Source organism: Tiliqua scincoides, chromosome 2 (genome assembly GCF_035046505.1).
Source record: "Tiliqua scincoides isolate rTilSci1 chromosome 2, rTilSci1.hap2, whole genome shotgun sequence".
Classification (NCBI taxonomy): domain Eukaryota; kingdom Metazoa; phylum Chordata; class Lepidosauria; order Squamata; family Scincidae; genus Tiliqua; species Tiliqua scincoides.
The window spans coordinates 27,563,234-27,590,155 of record NC_089822.1 but is presented as its reverse complement, the minus strand read 5'-3'; the positions used below and the strand labels follow the sequence as shown (position 1 = coordinate 27,590,155).

Sequence of the window (26,922 nt, the reverse complement as noted above, 5' to 3'; positions counted from 1 at the left end):
TGACTACAAAGTATTAAAAACCATTTGGTGACTAAACCAGTTAGATGCCTTCAAAACATATAGGTCATCGTTTACTACATCTGTCCATTTGCTCTATTTTAGGACAGGATTTCCCTGTTTTCAAAAAATAAAAAACAAATACTCCTCTTCAAAATACACAGCAGACTTCCACTAGTGGAGATACCTCTTTTTTATAATTCAAATTATATCCTACCTGGCTCAATAGCTGCAGATATAAAAGACTGGGCTTCCCGTACCCTCTTCATCACTTCTTCCAACTCTTTAGCAGCTGCTTGTGGAGTCATCTCAGGAGGTTTCACTATTGCATTATTGGAGTGATTTATTCTGAATTAAACAATCCAATTTAATTCAGTTAACCTGTTGTTTACCTGCACACAGTCAAGGACATATAGAAAATACACACCCTACATGCCCAAATAGAAATCTCTGCTCTTTTAAAAGTACAGTGCATAGAACTGTCAGCCAGCACATGAGTTCATGCTGCTGATCAAGAGTTGGCTTGGGTTGATCTCAAAAAGACTGTGTGCATGTCAGGGACCATGAATGATTTGTCTCCTTAGGTTCTTGTATCCTTCTTCACCTTTCATAAGAAACCTTGTGGCTTTCAGACTGTAACTATTGTACACCACCTAGCTTGATACACTTTTGAACATCATCATTCAAAAATAAGAAGTGACTAGTTGGCATAACTGTTCATTCAGTGGGGTTTTTAAAATCTGATTTTGCAAGGGTAACACAGCAGGTGTCTATGTGCTTAAGCTTGCAATTAATGTCCAATTGTATTAACCCAGTATAATAGTTTAGTCAACTAGAACTGCAAAGAATACATATCATTCTATTTCTTTTTGTAAACTATTTATATCCCACACTTTCCATTTCATCTATGGAATAATCAAAATGACTTACAACATTTCCATTATAACTATGACACAACATTACAAAAAAAAATTCCACCCTTTCTATATAACAAAGAGGGAAGGAATCCTATCCAAACGTCCTAGAGAACAGGCATGACCTTTATCTGGCACTGAAATAGGACCAGAGATTGGGCCTTTTAAGCATTCTTGAAAGACAATGCATTCTTTGAAAGTCTGGGTTGCACAATGGAGAAAACTCTGAGCAGACAGAGAATGGTCTGAGCAGCTGTGCAGGCTTGAGACCGCGTTCTAAACATTTTAGGTTCTCTGATTGGTTTAAGCCCCTCTAAGTCATGGCATGACTTTTAATATAAGTATTATGTTGGCATTTGCCCACTGCTTTTAGCATCAAAGAAATTACAACTGCTTCTCCCCCTCTCATTCAGTAGTGTACCGGGAGGGCAAGGGGGGCAAATGTTTCGGGTGTCACACCTTCAGGAGCAGCACTGCCAGTCTCGCTCCCCCGCTACCTGATTTTTATCTTTTAAAGAGAAAGAAGCAGGGAGTTCCACCCTTTCCGCAGTTCCACCGGCTTTTTTTCTTTTTATATCATTAAAAAACCCACATCTGATGAAGGAGGGGGTGGCCCAGGGTCTAGCTGCAGCCACTCCAGGTGTGATTCTGCGCCGCTCTGAGCCACCCTCTTCCTTTCTTCCTTCATAGGAGGAAAGGTGCGCCCCAGAGCGGCATCACGCCAGGAGTTGTAGCCACTCCCAGCTCAATTCTGCACCTCTCTGGGCTGCATCTGAGTGGGCGGCAACACGGTAGGTGGCCCCGGGTGGAAAAAAGCCCAGGACCACCTCTGCTTCCAATTCCCAGTTTGTTAGCTGTAAGCTTTCAACAGCTTAAAAAATTCTATACATAATATGTGAAATTACAGCTGGCCTTGGCATCTGCAGTGGTTCTGTTCCTGGAATCCCTATAGATTCCGAAACCCATGGAAACCCATTTGCTGCCTCCCTCGGCCTCAGAAGCTGTTTCCGATCATGTCCAGGAGGTCATGTGGGGCCCTCCACTGTGGGTTTGGAACCTGCAGAGAGTCAAACCTATAAAAGTTTGAGAGTCATAAGTATAAAAGTATAAAGTATAAAAATGGCCCAGTTTTTATATGTTCTTACAAAACCTGCCGATTGCTTCCAAAGTTGGTAGACTATTAGTCTCTGGTCCCATTTACAAAGATGCTGAAAAGCAGTTACATGACTTGATTTTAGTAAATGGACTAAAGAAACATCTGCATGGAAAACCTTTCCACGGACATCGAGTGAAACAGTATGCCAATGTAAACATAATGTACGGCTTAAGCAAAAAGACCCTGCATGAAGTTTACATTTTAAAAGAAAGAAAACACACACACAAATACTGCTACAGGAACATCATTCTTTCCTAAAAATAGTTATCATCTATATCTTTTTAAGGCAATCATCTCCTAAGATTTACCCAAATTTCTACATGGCACATAGTCAGTGTGCAATATTACACATAACAATAACAATAATAATAAACTAATTAGTTATATCTTTTCTTACTTGAGTGGCCGATCTCCAAACACAACACCATTAAAGGCAAGGGCTCGAGGAACAGAATTTTGGTCAGCAAATTCCACAAAAGCAAAGCGTGTTGGCTGTGTCTCGTCTCCTGCCATCCGTACAAATTTGACTTCTCCAACTTGTTTAAAGAATTCAAGAAGTTGATCAGCTGTAGTAGTCTAATGAGAGAAAATGCATCTACGGTGAAATCACATATACACAAGTATACATCACTAAATGAGGGGGTATGTTCTGAGGAACAGGTCGTTCGGTGGTTTGTCATTGTGTGAATATTCTTAGTGCACAGCACCATCTATTGGTATAGCCTACTGTTCCTAGGTTACAAACCTCCATTATAATTTTATGGGACCCACATATACATGGCCAGAACATCCTTATCTGGCACATGCCTGTATTCTTACAAGTTTGTCCCCTGGCTTCATTTTTTGGTAACACTAGTATTCACTCTCTCCTGTTCTCCAGAGGGCACACACACTCTCCTGTTCTACAGAAGGTAAATTTCACCTACTGCTGTGACAGTAGGTAACCTACTTACCTACACTTGGCGGGATAAAAATCAATGATTTTTTTAAATGTTTAATCACATTTTAAAATTTTGGTTATTCCTTTTGTCCTATAGTTTTAATTTAAAATTAATTAAAAGCTCTATAGTTTTAATTTTAAATGTATTATAGCTCAAAGATTTCATTATGGAAGAGGAAATATAAACACAATTTCTGTTCTGAGACCATTCATATGTTTTCAAAGTCAGTAAATCAGTTTCAACAGTTCTTGGATTAGGGTTTCAATTTTAAGGGGTTCAATAAGCTTCTGCATACATAATTTAAGTGAAACTTTCCAGCTACCCAGGTACGCAGTTTAGAAGATTCCTTGGTCCATCAAACAGAGTTTAATGCCCTCAAACTGGGTTGTGAGCCTCCAGAGATAACATGCTTGTTAAGAGCAATATACGGAAAAGGGAAATAACAGACCTCACCAGCTCTATTTTTCTATGACTTCCAAACGTGTTATGATGCTGGAATTTTTTGAATGTGCTATTAAAATCACCAGGATTGCTTTCAATAGTTGGTTTGTGTGATGCCAGTTCATTTAGACTGGTAACCCTATCTATTGTCCCTCTGCAACTTTGTGTAAACAAAGTCAAGCCCTTACCTCTCTCTGAAAGTGCACACTTTCAAGAAGGTCACTGAAAGGAGGATTAGTGGAGGTGGAGTCAATCTGGACAAGGAGAAGAAGCCTGGAGATAAATGCAAGAAGGGGGGGCAGGCAATAGAAACAAAAATGAAAGGATATAAGCGGATTATTTTAGAAGTCCTGAGGTCTTTTGACTGTTGTTCTCATTGCCCTGAGGTCTACCATGCCATTCCCCCTCACTAGAAGGGAAATCCTATAATGGCAGCAGGCTGTAAGAGAGACGCTGGGAATATTTTAATGAAGTTCCTATACCTGTGGATAAGGCAGGTATTCATGCAAAATGTAAGAAAGAAATGCAAGAAAGAAATGCAAGGCTTTGTTGCTCAAATGAAACAACATCATGAGAAGTCTTTCCTCTCAGGAGAAAGTTGCTTTGAAGATGAAGAAAGGCACATATAGGAACATATACAATCTTCAGGTTAGTAAGCTTTCTGACCATACTTCTTTCTTAATGACTGCTATTTTCCCTAACCTTAGCTTCTGAGTGGACATACTACTTGAATTCTCACATTTAAATAAAAATATAGGTGTTACTTTATGATGCTATCAATTTTAATGCCATCATTATAAAAAAGAAAGGCCAAAATAGGCAGATTTATGTCACCTTATTGCTGGATGTCATTGCTTTGAACAGTATGGTAATAACTAATTGAATTGATTTATTTGGTGTAGGAGGATCCATTCTCAACATGCAGGATTCCAATGACCAACACCACAATCACATTCTTATATAGTTTCAGAGTTATTTGCTGATGAGAGGGACAGCACTTCAGTATAATATATGTCACATTAGCTTAGTATATCACCTGTAGTTGTTTTTTTTTAAAAAAAAATCTCTATCATCCAGAAACCAACACAGGTAAGTCTGTAATAAGAACGAGGAAATTACAGCAAGAATTGATGAAAAAACTGCTTTTCAAATGGTTGCAAACACACATACAGCCTACCTAGCAGAGCAGATGCTGTAGGAAAATTTCTGGAAATTTTTGAGAGAAATTGAATAGTGCAAATGTCTAGAGGGAAAAATTGTTAGTTTAAGTCTTGAGCAGTGTCCACAATGATGCTTTTGTATGTGCTTTTGTGACAACAGAAGAAAGGACTTTCTTTCTTACAGAAATAATTGATACATCAGGAAATACACACACAGCAGCTTACAAAAAGTAGTCTAAAAGCTACAGCAAACTGTGGAAAACATGTAAATGTTTAGGATGCAGCTTTGTCACAAATAATGCTGCAAGTGTAACCAAGATGAGAAGAAATCTAGAAGTAGATAGAATCCCAAGCAATTAACATACAGCTGCAGTGCTCATTTGATGCACCTCTTCGACAAAAACAGGCGGGCTCCAGAAATAAAGGCTAATGTTGTCAGAATTGCAGAACACTTCCACAACAACCACTTTACAGCAGCTACTCTGGAGAAAGTGGAACCAAGCTCCTTCTCCCAGGATGGCCATTAGAACTCAGTAGTAGGCTGCTTTGAGCACTATATCAAGAATTGGCCTTATCCAATTATGGTTTGTGAACAAAACCATGAAAAAAATAGCTGGTACTATCACAGCCAAAATTCTCAACATTGTACTTAAAAGAAATGTGGACACTTGTTGACTAACCTGAATCCTAATGGAATAAAAGTGCATGGAAATACAATTTTTATTGCTGATCTGGAAATAACAGAGTGGAAGGAACAGAGTGAGAGAGAAATCACTCTTCAAAAGAAAAATACCTAATGATAGAGTTAAATTGTAGGGGTTTTTAAAAAATGGAAAAGCATTGTCCCCAGCTCATTTTCTTGCAAATACTCCCAATATTCAATACTAGAGGAAGTCCATGCTGAGGAAGAGAGGCTATGAGTGACATTGGCATCCTTAAACCTAATATATTTCTAATATAGGTCTAATATATAAGGTCTAATATAAGGTCTAATATATTTCAAATTAAGTGTGAACCATTCAAGAAATAGATGTACGCTGATAAAGTTTTAAAGAAAGTTACACCAATGAAATGGTGGAAGTCAGAGACTGCTGAAGTGATAATCCAGGTTTTAACAGAAATAGCTTCTTCTGCCAATGTAGAAAGAGTATTTTCTTCCTTTGAACTAGTTCATTCTACATCGAGAAATTGTTATCTGAGAAAGTAGGAAAGCTCGTTTTCCTTTTCCAGGCTATGAACAAACTGGAAAAAGAAGATGAATACTATTGAGTTGGCTGCATATACTGAAATTTTAAGTTTCTCATGCTGACCAGGATGACACAATCTATTTAATGTGGATTTTTTAAAGTTATAAATAAGCTTGATTTTAAAATATCTAAAAAGATCTTGAAATGTTTAAATTTTTAAATTCAAAAAAGCCCATGTTCTTGTTAACTATTATGTGTGTTTGCTGTTGAACAAAAATACATTTTCTTCCAAGTCTGCCAAGCCTGCAATAAGGAAGTGTTATCCAACATATTCTATGATTTCAGACATCCTGATATAGCAAACATAGCAAGATTTACAACATTTTTTACTTCTGTCATACTTTGGAAGCATGCCAGTTTTTTCTTCAACTCACACCTCAATAATTATTTTTGTAAACTTAAAATGGCACTGATTTCTAAAAAGATTATGATTGAAAACGTTTTGGAAGGAAGAGTCACATTCTTTGGAATGAGGGCCCAATCCTATCCAACTTTCCAGCTCCAGTGCAGCTGCAATGCAGCCCCAAGGTAAGGGAACAAATGTTCTCATACCTTGAGGAGGCCTATGTGATTGTCCCCCCACTGCAGGATGGAGCCCAGACCCCATTGGTATTGCTGCACCAGTCATGGAAAATTGGATAGGATTGGGCTCTGAGCCATTTGGAGAAGAAAAAAAATATGATAATATAAACAATACAAAGCAGTAGTTATCTATCTCTTTCCAAAACATGCATAGTCTCTCCTAATCTCATTTTAGTTTCTTAGTTGACATTCCTAAAATTCAGCCAGAACCTGGCCCTAGAGGGGATGAGGCAAAACTCCCTCTAATCAAGAAAAAGGGACATTGATTGGGATAGAAAGCAGTAGAACTGTGGGGCATCTGTGTGACATCTTCCTTCAAAGTCTTACACACTCAGGCTCTCCACTTTGGCATAATCTCACTTGTAAGCACAAGATTTCCTGTATAATATAAATTAAGCTTAACTGCCCAGTGGCCAGGCCACCTAGACATTCTCTTTGGATTTCTCCTCTGGGAAACTTCTTCCACCAAAGACCTAAGTTGAGTACAGCCAACAGCCTGCAAAACCTTTTGCACCACAGGAATCTCTCCAATTGGGATGCAGTTAGCAGAACTATTTAGAAATATTCTTTCACCCACAACAACTGAAACTTCTGTGAAACTGGTCTTACATGCAAATGTGCTTTTTCCGGTTCCCTTATATTCCTTAATAAGGTCTATCTTCTTTTGGAAACTCCATCTCATGGTAACTGGTAGCCCAGTTAGAGGCACTCCGAGGTTAATCGCTCTGTCATCCAGTCAATAATCCCAAAACAGCCCTACAATGCATTTTGACCTCTCACGTTATAAATTCCCAACCTGAGTTTAATTCTGGGCTGGAAAGACCAAGATTGTGTGTATGCATCAGTGTATTGGTAGATGCATATGTATGACAGTAGTATAGGCAACAACCAGTTGTTAAAAAGCAGAGGTTTCTCACCTTCACAAAAGCAAAAGTGCCTGGTACCAGTTCCTCCATTAAGGTCTCCTTCTGGCAAAACTTTTTTAAAAAATCATCCCAGTCAACCCTTAACTGTTCCTTTCTTGATACCAAATTCTTCTATGAACTCACTGGCCATGGTTCAAAGAACCATACAGCTAGTTCTGTACATCCAAGTGCTTATGTTTCTTACAACAGCAGCCTTCCATGGCACTAGACAAACTACTTTTGAAACTGAAGAGTTTCATAAACAGATCGTGATCAAGCGGGGGAGGGGCGGGGGTATGGTCTGCAAGTAAAACATTCCCACTGCCTTTGGGGTCATCTAAAGTAGATTCTTGGATCCCAGGCTACTGTAATCTCCCGAAAGGCTGCTTTCCACCCTGTGTACTTGACTATTGCAGATTTTAAGCCATATCGGCAGGGACCCAGTGACTTGTGCGGCATACAACACAATGTTGTACAAGTACCTAAGAAAACTAGCTTCTTTAGTCTGAAGGTATATGCTGTCTGTAACCCATTTCTTCAGACAGCATCGTCTAATGTACCATTTTTTTCCCCTATTAGCTTGCCAATATCACAACTTTCAAGCCATGAAGTATAAAGACACACTTTCCATCAAGGCATTCATTATAGCAAGGACATTTACCTGAGAATTTAAGTTTCCAACATACACAGTCCTCCTAATTTCATCAATCTTGGAAGGATCCACATTGCCCATAATGGGTGGCTGGGGTATGTCTCCAATGGCTGTAATGTTATGATCCAACGCTGTTGCTGGTATAGCTCCCAGTGGGCCAAGGGAAATGCCAATCTGAAAACATGGCATACTTTTGAAAGAAGCTGTGCTTTTTTGAAACCCTCCAAACTGATACAATAAAGTAAATTTCAAGACTATAAAGATCAACTGCATTTGGGAACACTTAAAAATCCCATAGCAAGAATCCAAAACTTCTTTAAAATGGTTTGAGTTGTGGCAACATGCCATCTTAACTGACCCAACAAAATATTATTAGTCGGAAACACACCAGCCGCTTCATTTTGGAAAAGCTGACTGAAGTGTCACATGAGCAGAAAGATTACAGCGTAATGAATTCAGTCCTCTTTCAATCCTGAGAAGTCCACTAATTTCAGACTGGCAAATGTCAAGATCAAATGTCAACATCAATACCATGACAAAACATGTATGAAAACTTCAAATATAGATGGCAGTCTCTCTTAAGAAGCACCATTAACTAAAACTGTACTTACGGAGCTCACAGGAGGTGTTGGTATAGGAAGTAACCCTCCACCAGGCATCAGGCTTGTTATGGTAGGAGCAGGAGCCAAGAGAGAGAGGGCTTTGGCTTCATCTGGAATTTTACCTGAAGAAACAAACACTTGTGTTACCACAAATAAAGCCATCTCCGAAGCATAATTTTTTCTATTATTTTAAACAATACCCTTCAACTTAAAAATAGTAAAGAAAAAAATATCTATCTACCAGAGCCTTACAAAGAAATAAAATAATCCAAGATTTCCTTTTTTCCCCTGCTCCACTAGGAACAACAAGTGAGTAAAACTAGCAATCTCATTACCGGATTATTACTTTAAAAACTGAACAATGTAGACAATTATTTAACACTTTGAGCTATGGGTCACCTGTACTGGAAACTTAATGTTCATGAACCAAACGATATCAAGCATGGACGCTTTCGCAGGACGTTGTTTTCACGGTGATCGAAAGTTGTGTTACACATGACAACCGTTCGTGTTGGCTGCATCACTAATAGCACACAGAACATCAGATACAGAAAAGAAGAACATTTTTTAAAGTTTAATCCCCAGAAATGGCAAATAACCAAATCAGTCAAAAGAGAAAAAAAAAAGAAGAAATAGGATTGTGCTAACCAAAACTGCCCTTTTCTTCAGCTGAAACTGGTAAGGGAAAAAATGACTAAGGGCACAAACCTAACCAGGTCTACTCAGAAGTAAGTCCTAGTATGTTCAATGGGACTTACTCCCAGGAAACTGAGGTTAGGACTGCAGCCTAAATGACTGCCAGTAGACAGTCTGACATAAAAAAAAAATCTTGCACTGCACTGCATTCTCACACAAGTAACTTCAACTTAGTCCCTATTTAGCTTTGGGATAAAGTGTGAGAGATCCAGAGACCTTACTAAAATCTTTTCTCAATCACACTGTTCTGTGCAGACATAACTCCGGTCTGAATGCCTCAACTCTGGATAAATATTATATCTTCACTGAGATAACCATGTTTACAGCAATTTCCCCTGCTCTGCCTCTCTACTTGTATATGACAAGCGAGTTTTGTTTTTATATATTGTATATTTTACTATAAACTGTAAGCCACCTTGGGCATGTGCTCCAGCAGAGGAAAGGAGGGATAAAAATCTTTTAAATAAATAAAATACACACCCTGCAGAACACAGTTCAGCTTGATAAAATAGCCATTGTTCTACTATATGTCTCGGATCTTAACCAAAGTTACAGTAACAAATCATGTTCAGTGCTAACTATGGTTAAGCATTATATCTGCACCAGATCACTAAGTGCAACAAATTTTACCAAAGCATAGCTAAGTGCCCAATCCTATCCAACTTTCCATCGCTGATGCAGCAGCGTCAATGGGCTGTGCTTTGCATCCTGTGATGGGGGGCAGTCACGGAGGCCTCCTCAAGGAACATTTGTTCTCTTACCTCAGGACTGTATTGCAGCTATATCGGTTATGGAAAGTTGGATAGGATTGTTAACATAAGGCATGTTTTAAGCGTAACCAACTTAGATCTCCTCTAATGTGTCCTAAAAGCAGTTTAATACTATAATTTCAGGTTATAGCTATGCCACTTGATTTAATTAATCCCTAGAATAAAGCACTTTAACACACACCATCTGAAAGGATCAGCTGAAAAGCTAGCCAAAAGCGACTTAACCTCACGGGGTAAAATCTGCAAGTCACCTTTGCCTGAAGTGTTACTTGTCAAACTACAAGCACTTCAATTCAGCCTTCACAAAATACCTCATTACCTGCTTTTTTAATGGCTTTTCCAAAGCAATCTACTCCTCTCCTAGTGCTACAGTGCACATCTTCCACAGCAAGGCATGCATGCACACAAACACACAGAATTTTCAAAGCACTGGATTCACGTCTGGAAGAGTGCCACATGTCCAAAATAAGAGGGCATATCAGGTCATAACAGTGTTTTCAAGACCTACACTGTAATTTCTGAGCCACTGATTTTTTCTGAAGCACACAAATGGCAAAAGAAATCGAGACAATATTAAGACAGCAATAGAAGCATTTCAAGCAAAAATGTTGTAAAAACATTTTGTTATTCAGAGACAGAAGTTTAACTGTTGCTAACTGGGCTGAGAGAAAAAAATAAAAGGATGCCATGTGCAAGAATCAAACTTTGGCCCAGTTATTAGTGAACTGGATCCATGTCTCCTGATTTCTGCAGAACACAAGTTCACACCACTTTAAATGATTTAATAAACTACTCTATATTTATATAGATGAATATTTCACTACGGAAAGCACCCCACTGAAAACAGTGTTTTAAAAAGCAGAATTTTAAAACTCATCTTCAAAACTAAACAAAATTAGTCAGATTAGCAAAATCTTCCATTTCTGAGAAAACAAAAATGAATTGAAATCACTGAGAAAAAAGGTCACAAGATTTCTTTTTCAACTTCGTAAAAATTAAAAACAAACAAAAAAACTCATCTTCTCCTCTAAAAACTCTGAAGCACTTAAAGGGAGCCTTCTTTTGTTCCTAATTGGATATATCTATGCTTTCCTTAGTTTAGAGTCCACAAGTATAAAAGGAAAATTAACAGTAGTGATAATAATACTAAGGGCACAATCCTAACCCCTTATGTCAGTACTTTCCAGCACTGGCATAGGGACGCCAATGCCAATGGGACGTGTGCTGCATCCTGCAGTTGGGTGTTACTCACGGAGGCATCCTCAAAGTAAGGGAATGTTTGTTCCCTTACCTCAGAGCTGCATTGCCCTTATGTCAAGGCTGACATAAGGGGTTAGGATTGCGCCCTAATACTAATACATTCATCATAAGTTGGACTCCTTCCTATAAACAAAATACTGATTGTGTTTCATCACAATCATAGGGGATTGCTAATAGGGGATTTTTTAAAGCAATGATTCAAAGCACACACATAGCATTCATTCAGCTCATGTTATTTTAAATTGAGTAATTTTTTAATGACTTTTGTCAATTTCTATAATTTACATCTATTAATTTAAAATCTCTGGCAAACTTCTTACCCCTTAAGCAAGGACACGTTTATACCCCCCCCCAACCAAATGTAAAGTGGCTTTACTATAAATTAATAGCAGCCCATTAGAAAATCTTCAGGAATGTCCATAGCTAATGATATAATTTATTTCTGCTCACATGAAGTGACCAGAAATTTCAGAATAGGTGAAAATTATTTTTAAAAGAAAAAAACAACAAAGAACTAATAAAAAGGAGACGACGTGTGTTCTTTCAGATCTGCTGCAGAGAAAAGCAACAAATGCTGCTGGCGTTTTTTCTTGTGAAGTTTACGAAACAAAAACTTGACAACAAAATAACTTCTATGATGTGTCTCTACATATCTAAGGTCCTTTCCATCTTCCTATAGAACGCTACAGTAAAGAGAAGACAGTATACAAAAAACACTGGTCAATACGTCATAGGCCATTCATAACGATTTGAGTATTCCCCAGATTCTCAATATTTTTCTACAAACGAACAGGTTGAATTTTTAAATTAAATACAGTAATCTATTTGTTAGGCCAGACATAGATCTTTAAACATTACTGGACACCTTCACACACTCACCCAGTTATGTAGGAACAATTTATCCTCTCCCACACAGTTTCATTATTCATACACAGACTGCAGCTGTGCAGGAGAACCACCCAAGGGAAATTGCCCCCACACTGTTGGGTTGATCTTTCCAGATCTTGGCTGCTAACTTGCCACAGTCTATGATTTTCTTTGTAAGAACAAGAGGTTCCAGAAAGAAGAAAGGAAGTTTCAGAGGGCATTTCAGTGAAATGAACTTTTAAAAGGTAGTCCAGAAAGCCACATATATTTAATAGCTGCAATACTTCTAATCCATGGAAACAAACAGTATAGTTCAGTGATTCTCAAAGTTTGTCCTCTGCTATGCCACTTCACCCGGTTCACCTATTCCAAGTACCACCAGAAGTAACTGGCGATGGCATTATTGCCAGTTACTTCTGGGTTGAAAGGTCAGATGAGACATGACAAACATCAGTAAGGGGCTCAGGGTCAATGGGAGGGTTTTTTTGAGCGCAGAAAAGCGTGCTTTGTAGCTCTGCCAAGTGAGGTGAGCCTCTTACCACTGTTTGTTGGGTCACGTTTTTGGTATCACTGCTAGGCGGCAGGTGTCCAGGGTCCTGTAAGTATCACCAGATACCACCTCAAGTACCACTGGTACCCATCTATCTCTGGGAAATTTACTTCCATGTGTGCAGCATGACCTGGCTCTAACGTGGTGCTTAGTCCCGTTTGACTAAAAACATTTGGTTTATGGAATTCCATCTATGAACAATTCCACAGAATTATGTTTCAAATGAGTCATGAACCCTTATATAACAGAACACCATCTGTACAGAACTGAAGAACCAGTTCACAGGTAGAAATGAAAGAATAAAGGCAAAAAAGGGACAAAATTAAAAAAAAGAAAAGAAAAAAGAAAGCAAAATAAAACAATAAAAACAGAGACAGGGCGTCCATCTTCAGCAGGCCAGACTTCGTTCTCATTTCCCCCATGAAGTTGTCACTTGGCAGCAGGTTTAGTGGCATGGCAAACAATGCCTAACTCAGGCAAGTGTAACAGATCTGCCTTGGCCAGTCTAGTCATCTAATAATGCACAAATATCACACAGAGAAAACATACAAAACCAAATTAATAGTCAAAATCCATCTACCAGAAAATGTGGACATAAAAGTTTAGAATGATGGTTAAAGGTGGCATCTTTGGTACATATCAATTTTAGCCTCTCTCAAACCAGAACAAAATTGGAGAGAAATCTGATACACATACAATGAGAAAGGAGCAACATTTTGACAATGTAATGTTGTTTCACTATACTCAAAGTCACACTTGGTTAGTAATGTGGCTAGTGATGAGGTGTGTATGTAAATGTTAGATTTTTAATTATTGCTAAATTGTTTTAATTATTGTTTTTAATGTTGTATTTTTAATTGCTGTAAGCCGCCTTGTGTGCCCTTTGGGCATAAAGGCGGGATATAAATTAATAAAATAATAATAAATAATAATTATAAACTGAACATCAATTTGACTGACTCATGCCACCCTACCCAAACAAGGCTGAGTATCATTCTTGCAGACAGAATAGGCTTATTTAAAAAACATTTTGAAATCCTTTTGTTCTCTTTCCTCCCTCCCATTCTGTGCCTAGTTTTTGTTCAATGAACAGTTCATTAAAAATATTAATACAAAGCACATCTAATATCCCATCAGAGACCAATCATTTTCTGCAGGAGGGTAGCTGAATGGAATACTATACCTCTGTGCTCTGTAGCCTTCAACACTAGAGGAGAGAAACTAAGAACACTAACAGGAAGCCAAAAGCTTCTTGTTTCGGTGTTCTGGCTATCTCCCTCCTCTAGCGTTCCAGATGACTACTTCTTGCATTCCTCTCTAGCGTTCTATAACAGGCTGCAAACGAAGAGACATGAGTGCTTGGCACCACAGTAAAGGAAGACAGACAAGTGATGGGCATGGGGGTTGTGTACATGGAGAACCACAGCAGAAGGAGGGAGACAGCCAGAACGCTACAGGAAGCATTCTCTTTGTTTCTCTCTCCTAGCGTTCTGGCTGACTGTTTCTTGTGTTCCTCCTTTAGTATTCTATAAAGGCTGCAAAGGAAGAGACATAAGTGCTTGGCGTCACAGTAATTATAGGATCCTCTTTTATCTGTGGTTTCGGTATCCATGGGGGTGGGTGGGAATATATCCCCTACAGATATGGGGAAGACGACGCCTGTATTCACTGTAACTAAAACCAGTTTGAAAACTTATTAAATGACCCCCAAATCACAACATTAAAGAGCTAAAATGGTATGTCACATTGCAGAGAACTCCATGTTCGGATTCCTTGCTTCTTGAATGGACTATCTATCCTCATTATGCGTACCTGAAGGTACTGTAAAACATCATGATTTTTCAAGGGCGCATATGCTGATATTAGAGGGTAGATGGAAGTTTCAACTTTTTCCCCCAGTCTGTTTATCTTTCTATGCATTAACTACATAGTGTAAGGTCTTTAATTATGCAGATGCAGCCCAAGGTTGCTATACAAATTTTTAGAATGTAAACAGCACCCAATTATAATATTGCTCATCACCACCTTCTGTGAAAATATCTTCAATTTACTCTGCCTCTAGAAATTTTAATAAGAAATTTTCTTATGGATCTCACTGTCCCATGTTGCAATACATAGTGCCAGATTTGTAACTGAATATTACTTAATTAAGGCTGCAATTCTATACCCACCTACCTGGGACATGGCTGCAATTCTATACACACTTACCTGGGACATAACTATGTCTACCATAGTAGACATAACTAGGATAGTCTAGTATGTCTCTTTTAGCATCTGTGGTGGGGATGCACCATGCTAAGTATTATTTCTGAATAAGAATAGGCTTATGTAAGATGTGTACCATCCTACAACACAGACACTTGTTTCGCATCAAGTCAGCAACTAGTCTTACTAGTGTGTCAATTTCAGAGGAGAAAACAGAAGAAAGATGCGAGACAGAATGAAGGGACAAAAGAGCATATGAGAAACAGAACTCAATTCTTCCTGTTCTTCACCCTCCCACCAGCAGCCACAAGTACCACAACCATGAGGGGGGAAGAAGTAGAGTTGGAAAGGGTGGTACAATATGGCACCTGTGAAGAAGCAGTGGCAGAGACAGATTTGAATCACCAGGCTGGCCCATACCATTGAATATATTCATCTGTAGAGTGCATAATGGCTTGTAATGAAATGGATTGTTTATAACTACTCTTGGCACAGTCGCAGAACTGTTGTCTTCTTGCTAGGCAAATATTAAAACAAATATTTCTTCCCCCAAAGTATTATTTCATAAGTAATTATTATCTTTTGGATTGTGAGCCCATCATTATAGAAACAATATTCTCTTTATTTATTTATGTACTATGCAAACCTCAAAAAAAAAACCATAAGTTGTTGAAAAACGGTATACAAATATTCTTAACACCATCATCTATCTTAAAAACACAAAAGGGTACACTGCTTTCAAATACATTCTAGGCTTTAGAAATCTGGTTCTGGGTTTGGTGAAAATATTCTAGCCCTAATCAACCTCCTAGCCGGGAAATACCAGAATCATTAAGAACCAAAGCTTTGGGTATCATTGCTGTCACTAACTAAAGTCATTAAGAAATAAATACAAACAAATTCAGAAACTTCAATGAAAGTTAGTGAAAATTAAAACCAAAGGCACAAACTTAGTCAGTAGAATTTTCAAAGCATTATTCTGTCTTTTAAGGCAATTGAGTTAGAAGTTTGCTTTTGAAAGTACTCTGGCATACAGTTATGAGCAGACACACATTTGTAAACATCCCTACCTCAGAAATTCATGCATTTGTTACAGGAAAAAGCATTTCTGTTGCTCAGAACATACATTCCAAGAATAGAACAGTGCTACTGTACATATTCAGCATCAACAAAGTTCCACATTCTGGGATCAAGGTAGCATATTCAGTTTTATGTGCGTATTTTAAAGGATTAATTAATTTCCAGTTCTCCGCCAAAATCTCATAGAATCAGTTATATTTGACAAGAAATGTGGCAAGTTATTTATAAGAGAGGCAAAGGGGGCAAAGAGTAGAGGGGCCAGAACCTCAACTGCAACAACAGAAATCTTCCTGATAGCTCTCTGGCCTCCTTTTTTAGCAGACATTACATCTCCACAGTCCAAAAGGCTATAAAGCCAATTCTTAAAAAGAAAACTTATGTTGCAATTTTAACTGTATTAATGAACACCAGAAAATTAACTGCACATACTATTATTTCTGCACATACACAAGCAGAATTCTTGATAACAATCCGGTACAGAGTGAAATCTGATTTATTAATTTAACTTCAGTAAATTCATTTATCTTGTCTGTGTTGGAAGAGATGTATTCCAAGGATACTTTCTTATGTTTGCCATTTATGAATGTGACCATCCGTTTCAGAATTAACAGTCCACAGTTACAGCACCAGGTGTCTGACAACACATACATTTTGAACAAGTACAGAAAGCCTGTAATTATTTGGGAGCTAGTGATCATCTCCACTGCTGCTGCACTATGCCCTCAGCTCAGAAGACAACATTCTAAATGACCTGTTATCTTTCTGTTTTTCTGCTTATTGGCACTTGCCAACCTGAGCTACTACAGTGTAACATTCCAACTTCCGTCAGAACATCAAAGGTTAACTCTGTGCTTGTGGATGTTTGTTAGCGTTCACAAGACACCCCTTCTATATCTAACAGTTTCAGCAGGAGAGATTCTTTACTTCTAAGATCCTCTCCTCAAGATGTTCTGCCATTACGTTTCCCCCTTCCTACTAGGCCTAAAGAACTGGCAATCAAATGCAGTAAGGCCATCCATAAAGCAGGGGATACATTCCTGCAAACCCAAACACTGTGAGAGGCAGCTTTATAGGAGACATAGGGTGCAATCCTAACCCACTTTCCAGCACCAAAATAAGAGCAATGCAGCTCCGAGGTAAGGAAACAAACATTCCCTTGCCTTGAGGAGGCACTCTGCGAGTGCTCCCCAACTACAGGATGCAGCACACATCCCACTGGCATAGCTAAGCCAGTGCTGGAAAGTGGGTTAGAATTTGGGACATAGTTGACTATAAGGAAAGAAACTAGCACTGAGTGGTTTGCACTAGCTAGAATACACTGTTCCCACTGGTTGAAGCACCTGTCAATCACACCCAGGACAAAGAGCCTGTAATAAAATAGCACTAAAGGAAGCAATGTTTTGAGAGGTGTTAGCTAACCAAAGCTATTACAAGTATTATTCATTATCTCAACATCTGATGCTGTCTGTATGGCATAGGGTTGCAACACAGAGCCAGTATAGTATAGCAGTTAGAGGACTTTGGCCAGGTCAAGGTCAAATTTGTAATGAATTTCACTGAAGATGATCATGAGCTAGTTTTGCTCCCTCGCTCTAACAGAGACTCAGAGGATTGCTGTGAGGATACACATCCATGTACAACATCATGCTGCCCTAACCTCAACGGAAAGAAAATGGGGTGCAAATGTGAACATCATATTTTTGTTTTGTATTATTTAATGTTAGACTTTACTTTCTTTAGAACTCCACCTTGGTCGGTAAGAAAGGCAGGATATAACTGTTTAAAAGTGAAATATACTATGGCAACCTGATTGTGAAAGCAGCATTTATGTGCAATTGCACAACTATCATTTCCTGTAAACTAGAAAACAGCCTGTTTCCTTACTGAAGCTCCAAACTGAAGATCTGTGTCACCAATGGATTCTTAGAGCAAGATATATACCATTTCTTGGACCAATGTATTAGAGAAAAGCAGGTGTGATACTACACTCAAGAACTACCCCCATCCCCATGCTACGGACTGACTATAACTCTTGCTGAAACTTGAGAATCCCAACTTTCAACTCAGATAAGACAGTAGAGTCTCTACTGTTTCAGAACGGTTTGAACATTTGATAAGAATTGTCCAATGTAGTTTCATTGCCTGCCCAACCCATACTGTGCCAGTGTTTCAGGAAGATGGCCAGACTGTTTTTCAGATGGAGGTGTCAATGCACAGTTATTGCACTGAGAGAACAGTTGAGAACAGCTAAGGCATTCATTCATCCTTGAAAAGATAACAAAAGGTGACCACACGTCATGAAGAGAAAATATTAGAACAACAGAACACAGAAATTTTAAAAATTTAGAGAAATTGTTTGCTTCTCTTTAAGAAAAAGAAGTAAATAACTTCCTTCCCATTTCCTTCAAAGGAGAATTTTGTAACAAGAAACACACATGTCATCAAATTCTTCACAGTTCCTGGAAAAAACAAAGCTGATGAAACGGAGACCAACAAAACAGAAAGATGTCTGAAATACCAACCTTCCGCACAGGGCACCACTATCAGAGCTCTGTCAATAAAAACCGTGTTTGTTAGATGCTGGGCCACACCAACGCTTGAAGACTCCCGAAACTTAATATAACATACTTTGGAGGAAAAAGCAAGTGGTGCATTGCTGGAAGATAAAAACAAACAAAAAAATAATGGTTAGAGATTGTAGTTTTGGTTCATTTCCAGTTATGCTCAAACATTAGCTACAAATACCACACTTAGAGAATATGATCACTGAACTTAGGTTCAGGATCAACATCCTCCCTATTAACTTTATACAGTGGGGGCTAAAGAAGTTCCTTTTCCATTTGTCATTCCCCTCACCCTGGTATCTTCGCTGCTGCTGTTCAATACAGTAAACTGGGTTGCTAGGGAAGTTCACACCCTAAGAATAAGCTTCGACATCTGCAGGTAACACCAATTTATTCAGAAAATTCCAAGCAGAAGTGAAGAGTTTCAACAGGATCTCTCCAAACTGAGAGAACTGGAAACAGGATGGCAGAGAAGATTCACATCAGCAGGCACAAAGAAATCAACTGAGACAGAATAACCAAATTACATACAATATATGTTGATATGATCTGAAGTGGCTGTGACCATCAGAGAAAGATCTTGGGGTCATAATGAAAAACTCATCAAAAAGAACAGGTTGTAATGTGCATAACAGTGAAAAATGTAACTTACAGCACAATCCTAACTTGTGCTGGAACAGGCAGGCTGGTGGGCCTGTGTTGTATCCAGCGCAAGTTTTGGGCTGGCTGAGGCTTGGCCCTAGGCAAGGGGAAAAAATTCCCCATACCCCATACCCAGCCTCAATGGGTCTACTCAGAACTGCACCATCTAAAGATCTGGTGCAGATCCAAGCAGTATGGGGCAGCCTGGAGCCATTCCATGCTGCCTGGAAATGGGGCTAGGATCTGGCATAACAACCCGTTTGCCCATGGGACCGCTCACGATCCGCTCTCCCCTGCCCCAAAATGCCTCCCCCCGCCCTCCCCCCCAACCCCATACTGGCCAAGCTCAACTGGTACGGACTTACCTTCTTTCACTGCCCTGAAGGCTGGACCTGGCCTCTGCGAGCCAGCGCACCTCCGTGCGCCAGCACAGCTTTCTCCTAAGGGGGCACAAACATGCTTTCTGACATATTTACGACCCTCTCAGGCTGGCGCAAGGGACTTGCACTGGCCAATCGCATCCTTAGGATTGCGTTCTTAATTCTTTATAAATCATTAGGTAAGGAACTGGAAATAAAACAGCACGTATAATGCTAATATGGAAGCTCATATCAAATCATAGTTGGAGTATCATATGTTGTGCTTAACTTTCCAAAGGAAAAAGGATCAGAACCAGGACAGTATGGAAAAAGCCTGTTGAAATTACAACTGGAATGTCTTCTTGACAAGGACAAAAAGATTCTGGCTGAGATAAAGCTAAATGCTCAATCCTACATACTGCTACACAGAATAGGAAATGGGATTCCAAGCAGTGATGGAAGAGCAATCTTCACTCACCCCCACACATATGTCAGAATAGCAGCAGTTACCACAGCTGCAGTGACACTGCAAAATGATGCTAAGGGACACAGAACCAGCACCTACCAGCACCAGAACATTATCCCAGGACCTACCTGCAAATCAGCACAATCCTATGAGTGGCTACTAAGACTTAAGCTCCATTGAATTCAATAGACCTTACTCCCAGGTAAGTGCTTACAGGATTACAGCCATAGAGTGGGAAGACACTTAGATTAAATTTACAGAGGTAAGGAGCACACAGTTGTCCTATATGTCTTGCACAATACTACCATGAATGTGGTACAGCAAATAGGAATAATCCAACAGAAACTGGAGAAGGGCCATAACTCAATTGGAGAGTACATGCTTGACAAGCAGAAGACTCGATCTCAGGTATCTCCACGTAGGCTAGGACACCTGTACCTGAGACTCTGGAGAGCCACTGCCAGTTAGTGTAAACAGTACTGAGGGACAGGGTCCTTCTACTGAGCAGCAGGCAGATGCACATGCTTAAATCCTACACCCAGTTATCCATGCCTAACATGCAGAATTTCTGAACCTTTTAGAAGCTAACCAAATATTGATATAACGAATAAAACCTGACATGGACAAGATAGAAAAATTCTTATATTTGGGGAATCATGTTTCATCCACTTGCAAAGGTGAATATTGTATGTGTATTAATTCCTTGATAGAAACATTACATATTTCATCTTGCACTCGAACAGGAACAGCTCAGCAGCAAAAAGGAATTAGCTTCCATTAGCTTAATTTCAGTAAAGTAAAAGAACAGCAACATTCAGCTACACTCATCTGACTTGTATTATTACCTGGGTGCTTGTAAAATGCATTTAAGATAATACATACTGTCTAATTACACAGAATTACAGTTTACAGATGTGTAATTACATCACACATTATTATATGTGTATTTAAGTATTTCCCTGTAGACATAGAAAATTCCACTGTGAATGCTTTCAGCAAGATTTGACAGTTCTGTTTAAGGACTTTCTCCCCCAACCACTAATAATAATAGAAGCATTCTTAATATTACAAACTTAGTTTACCAATAAACATGTTCCCAAATTGTAATATACTGTGTATGTAATGCCTAACACTATAACGTTAATGCTATCTGCAGCCTGGGTCTAGACCAGCCATTTTCAACCACTGTGCCATAGCACATTGGTGTTCCACAAGTGGTCTGTAGGTGTCCTGCAAGAGTTTGAGGGAGGGTCATTTGTTAGTATTGCCAATGTGGATGTGAGCTTCCCACCAACAGCACAGTGTGCCTTGTCAATTGTCAAAAAACTGATGGTGTACATTGACAATTTCAGTACCTTGTGAGTGTGTTGTGAGATGAAAAAGGTTGAAAATCACTGGTCTAGACAAATGTATTCAGAAATGTCCCACACAATTCAGTGGGACTTGCTCAAGAGAGGGCCCAATTCTATCCAATTTTCAAAGGCCTGTGCAGCTGTGCCAATGGGGTGTACACTTCATCCTGTAGTGGTGAGACAGTCACAGAGACCTCCTCAAGATATGGGAACATTTGTTCCCTTACCTCGGGGTTGCACCAGTGCTGGAAAGTTAGATAGGACTGGGTCCTAAGTATGCACAGAATTTCAGCTTTACTTGGAAGATGTTTCCATGACAAACCTGATCAATGGAAACCTTTCACTCCTTCAAGGAAAAACTTTACTAAGGACCAATCAAAAATATAGTGAGTTTTTGAATTCTACACAATTCTTCATAAGGCAGATGCTAAGTAAAAAGATAGTGAAGAAGAAGGGGGGAAAAGGAGGCACTCCAAGGGCAGGAGGTGTGGCCTAGAGGTTAAGCTGTTGCCTTGCCTGAAGAAGCTAAGTGGGAGTAACCCTGGCCATTCTAGACTCTGGAAGAAAGACAAAGCTGATAAGCCATTGTGAGAGAATGGACCCACAAGGCATTGCTGATTACCAGGCCATGACAGGACAAAGGAATCACTACAATAAGCCGAGGTGGAGGAGTATGGAGGTCAGCTGCCAAAAATGAACAACACCTGGTTGATTTATGGCTGATCCTGTTGGAAGGTCAGTTGGCATGTGTCAGTAAAGAGAATGATGACCACAGGAGGGACAAAATCTGGAATTGAAGAGTTCTGAGAAACTATGAGTTTCTCATAGAACATTAACTGTAAAAACCACATTTGTAAAAATAAAATGGTGATAGTCTATGTGAACTGCCTAATAGTAGTACAGTACACAATCTGTAAAATTGGAATTTAAAAGGATTTCCCCATTGTGCTCTATCGCAGTGGTTCCCCACTTTTAGAACTGGGACCCACTTTTTAAAACAACACTCTATTGGGACCCACCCAGCTATACGAGATGAAAAATAAAGTTTCACTACCAGCGGCTCAAGCCTGTTTTAATGCACATGCTTAACAGAAGTGTAATTAAGAAAATATTGTATGTAACAATTGCAATCAAATGTTGAGTATTTCCTGTTTACCTTCCTCTTAAGTATATCATACCCATAAATATAAAATAGCATTCAGCATTGTGATTGCATATATGAAAATTAACAACATTATGAAACTAGTCTGTGTATTATAAACAACAGGTGATGCATTAAAGGCAACTTCAATGGAATTTAGCCAAGTGACAGCCCAATCCTGAGCTGCCCAGGGCACCCAGCCTTGGCGGCACAGAGAACGGCTGCCGCCAGATCCTGCGTGCCCCGGGCTACTGCGGAAGGCACCTCAGAAGAAGGGGATTTTCATCCCCTTCTCCCGGGTAAGGTAAGCAGCCCCGCAATGGGGCTACTCACTTTACCGTGTGTGTGTGTTTTAAATTTATAAAAATGTAATACTCCTGCATATTTAGTGATTTCTGCAGTTCTGGGGGTTTCCTATCTTATTCTTGGATAGCCCTAGTTCACTTCCAAAATGATGGGTGCTCAACCACTAACATTCACTAACACAAAAAATAATGTTTAGGATATGGTTTGCTACTTTATCATAACAGATAAATTTGCCAGATACATGCATTTTCCACAAATGCACTGGGGAACCGATACCATCCCTATATACATCCTCATTTCTTCTATACTGAGGAAGAATCTTACAGGCTCAAAAGTTTGGTTGGTCTGTGGAACTCCTTGCCACAGGATGTGGTGATGGCGTCTGGCCTAGACGCCTTTAAAAGGGGATTGGACGAGTTTCTGGAGGAAAAATCCATTATGGGGTACAAGCCATGATGTGTATGCGCAACCTCCTGATTTTAGGAATGGGTTAAGTCAGAATGCCAGATGTAGGGGAGGGCACCAGGATGAGGTCTCTTGTTATCTGGTGTGCTCCCTAGGGCATTTGGTGGACCGCTGTGAGATACAGGAAGCTGGACTAGATGGGCCTATGGCCTGATCCAGTGGGGCTGTTCTTAATGTTTGCTGCTTGATACCTTATTACTTTTTTGTTGGATCAAAGTAAAATTATCTGCTTTGTAAGACTGATCGTTCTAAAGATCTATATGATTTAATACATATCAGAAGTAATCTTGATGCACTGTTTATTCAGAAGGAAAGGAGGGATACAACTCCTTTTAAGTAATTAAATTGATTATAACTGCAAATGTACAGTTCCTAGTATTCCAGTCAGGTTTATATAAAAAGGTTCCAAATATCTTTAACCTTTGCTTTAAAAAGAAATCAGGGAGGAAGAAAAAAAATCTTGTATGGGAGATTGTATGGTAACATCTTGTATGGGATGTATGGGAGAAGAAAGAGACAAGATATAACCTTGGGGTTGGGACCCCAATGGGGTCAAAGCCTCAGTTGTGCGCTGCCAGCAACTTAGTGAATGGAAAAGGTTGAAGATTGCTGGACTAGATCACCATCAGGTAACAGTGGAGGCATCTGGAGTACTCCTTCAGGTACCAGAAGACTGTGTTCCAGTCCTGCTCAGTTCTTGGCAACTGTGCTAAAATAATTTTCACTAGTGCCAGGCTTCACGGTTTTGTTTTCTGCTCTCTCTAATAAGAACATTTGGTTACAGTGAACAATGCTAGGAGGAATTCATTTTCTGGGTTTCAAGGGCACATCAAATCCAGAAAGTAACCCGACATTAGATGACAGTAGGCTTTGCTGTAGGCAGGTTGCAATTGTTCTATGCTAGGGTTCCTTGAACATTTGACAGAGATATTTGTCTTTTTGTTTGTTTCATATAGTAGAGTGTGATATTCTTGGTCAGAGGATTTCAGGGTTTCCAGGGGTCAGCTTAGATGTATTTTTTTCTTTTATCCCTTGATAATGCCCTACATCAGTGTTTCTTAAACTGTGGGTCAGGATTCACTAGGTGGGTCACGAGCCGATTTCAGGTGGGTCCCCATTCATTTCAATATTTTCTTTTTAGTATATTAGACTGGTTGCTACCCTGGTAAGAGACTGCATTTGGGGAAATGTCACAGATCTGTATGTTTAACAAGCTGCTATGTATATTCTTTTAACAATGATAATAAATGGACTTACTCCTGGGTAAGTATGGGTAGGATTGTTAAAAATTTTCCTGCTTGATGTTGTTACTTCTGGTCATGACCACTTCCAGTGGGAAGTGATGAGAATGACAGATTCTCATTCTAAAAAGTGGGTCCTGGTGCTAAATGTGTGAGAACCACTGCCTTACAGTTTTGGGAAAAACATCAAGTTACTATCTGGATTTGATGAATGTGGCCCTGAAACCAGGAAAATGAATTTTTCATTAGGTGACAATCTGGACACAGAAGCCTTAGTTTTGACATTAGTGCTAGGAGAGCATTACGGGGTAGTGATGGGGGTGGGGTGGGTCCTGGGAGGGGGTGGGATTGATGATGGAGTCTCCAATCTCATACTATATGAGGGATCGTGACAAGAAAAAGGTTGAAGATCATTGCCTTAGAGCAGTATCCTCTGCTGTACCACTTCACATGGTCCACATGGTACCACTAGAAGTATATGGTGATTTATTTATTTATTAGATTTGTAACCTGCCTTTTCCCCCCAAAGGGTACCCAAAGTAACTGATGACATCATTGCCCATTACTTCTGGATTGGGAGGCCAGATGAGTCCTGACAAACACCACTAAGAGGCTCAGAGTGGATGGGTTGTGCATTTTCAATTGTGGAAAAGCATGCTTTGGAGCCTCCTACTGCTGTTTGTTGTGTGACATTCCTGTTTTTGCTGCTGGGTGGCAGGTGTCCAGGGGTCCCGCAAGTACCACCAGACACCACCTTGAGCACCACTGATGGTACCCATACCACTGGTTGAGAAACACTGCCATAAAGCAAGGGTTTCCAAACCCTAGCCCATGGGCCAGGTGTGGCCCACAGCAGGTCTCTATCTGGCCCATGGCCAGCCTCTGATCCCCTGAGAGCCTCTGGCCCAGTTGACCAGAGTTGTGCTTGTGGGGTGGGGGAATGGGGGTCCATTTAAGTGTGTGCTTTATTTCTTGGGCTGTGTTCATTCTTGGAGAAGTCCTGGACATTTGAGCCCATTCATTTATTCATTCATCTAAGTTCCATCTCTAATGTATTTAAGTTTAATATTTAATTTTTTTTCCGGCCCTCGACACTGTTCCAGATACTTGATGCAGCCCTTCAGCCAAAAAGTTTTGAGACCCCTGTCACAGAGCACAATCCTATGTAGGTCTGTTTGGAAGTTAATGGGGTTTCCTCCCAAGTAACTGTGCAAATGATTGCAACCTCACACAGCAGTTCCATTGAAAAGGAATAAGACCCTGTTCCCATGTAACTCAAGTCTTCAGAGCAGGGTGCAATGCAGCCTGAGACAGGAATCAGAGGTGGAGGGAAAAGAGAGGCATCCTGAGGGGACCCTCTTGCTGCAGAGAAACAGGCAGAAACCAGGGATGTGCAGTGGGTGGAGATGCAGGCAAGACAGAAGCTCCCCACCAGAGTCCTTTGAAAAGTACCAGGACCGTGTGAGGTGCGCAAGCATTCATAAGTTACACATGTGGGTTGTGAGTGTTTGCACGCCTCACATGGTGGTGGTGCTTTTCAAAGGACTCCAGTGGGGAGGCTCTGCCTCACCTGACACGGCGGTGGAGCTTTCTGAATGACTTCAGCGGGGAGGGTCTACCTCATGGTGGTGGAACTTTTTCCAGGCCTCTGGTGGGGAGGCTCTGCCTCACATCACAGTGCTGGTGCTTTACGAATAATCCCAGTGGGGAGGCTCTGCCTCACCTCCTCCCCACCCACTGCACGTTCCCGGCAGGAGAGGGAAGAGGGCTCTGCCGCCTCGAGCTGGGGCGGAAAGTGCCGGTGCGAGGGCGGCGCCGGGTGCGGGTCTCCCGCGTGCTCCCTGAGGCAGCCGGTGCCGACCCAACGGGCTCCTCTCAGGAGGCCTGGCTAGGCGCAGACGCCTGCGGCCTTCACCACCGAGGAAGGGAAGCGCTGACAGAACGCCGACTCGGGCGGAATCAGGGGGTGAGGAAGAGACCCGTCGGCGGCCGCCATCTTGACTCCGGGCAGTTCCGCTGCCCGCAAATGCGGCTCCATGCCGGCCCCAGCAGCAGCCGCTTTACACCTGCCCACAAGCAAGATGGCGGACCCGGCATCCGGCTGGGGTTCCCCGCCTGTCCCCTCTAGGCCAGCTCCCCGCCGCTCTCTATGGCCCGGAGGACCCGTGGCCGGGCCTCACTTACTCCGGAGGGTAGAGGCGCAACTCCTCGATGTCTCCTAGGAAACCGAAGAGGGTCCGCATCTGCTCGCTCGTGACCGCCGAGGACAGGTTGGTGACCTGGATCACCGAAGTCGGGGTCAAAGGGAAGCCGAGCGGCACCCCGATCCCACCGCTGTTCATCATGATGGCGGCGGCTCTG

The 26,922-nt window shown here is 40.6% G+C and overlaps 1 protein-coding gene across 2 annotated transcripts in view; it reads right to left on the bottom strand.

Annotated features, from left to right (window-relative positions):
• The window catches only part of SREK1 (splicing regulatory glutamic acid and lysine rich protein 1), a 46,772-nt gene extending 19,850 nt beyond the window's left edge, over positions 1 to 26,922 (bottom strand). The window contains exons 1-6 of one of the 2 annotated variants that reach the window (XM_066615902.1): positions 26,746 to 26,922; positions 18,548 to 18,681; positions 8,607 to 8,719; positions 8,005 to 8,169; positions 2,465 to 2,643; positions 215 to 345 (exon numbers count right to left, since the gene is read on the bottom strand). In XM_066615902.1, coding sequence (XP_066471999.1) covers positions 215 to 345; positions 2,465 to 2,643; positions 8,005 to 8,169; positions 8,607 to 8,719; positions 18,548 to 18,681; positions 26,746 to 26,906 — 883 coding nt within the window. In that variant the 5' untranslated portion in view covers positions 26,907 to 26,922. Of the gene's footprint in view, positions 1 to 214; positions 346 to 2,464; positions 2,644 to 8,004; positions 8,170 to 8,606; positions 8,720 to 8,996; positions 9,121 to 18,547; positions 18,682 to 26,745 lie in introns of those variants that run through there. The other variant, XM_066615904.1, reaches the window with a different exon arrangement.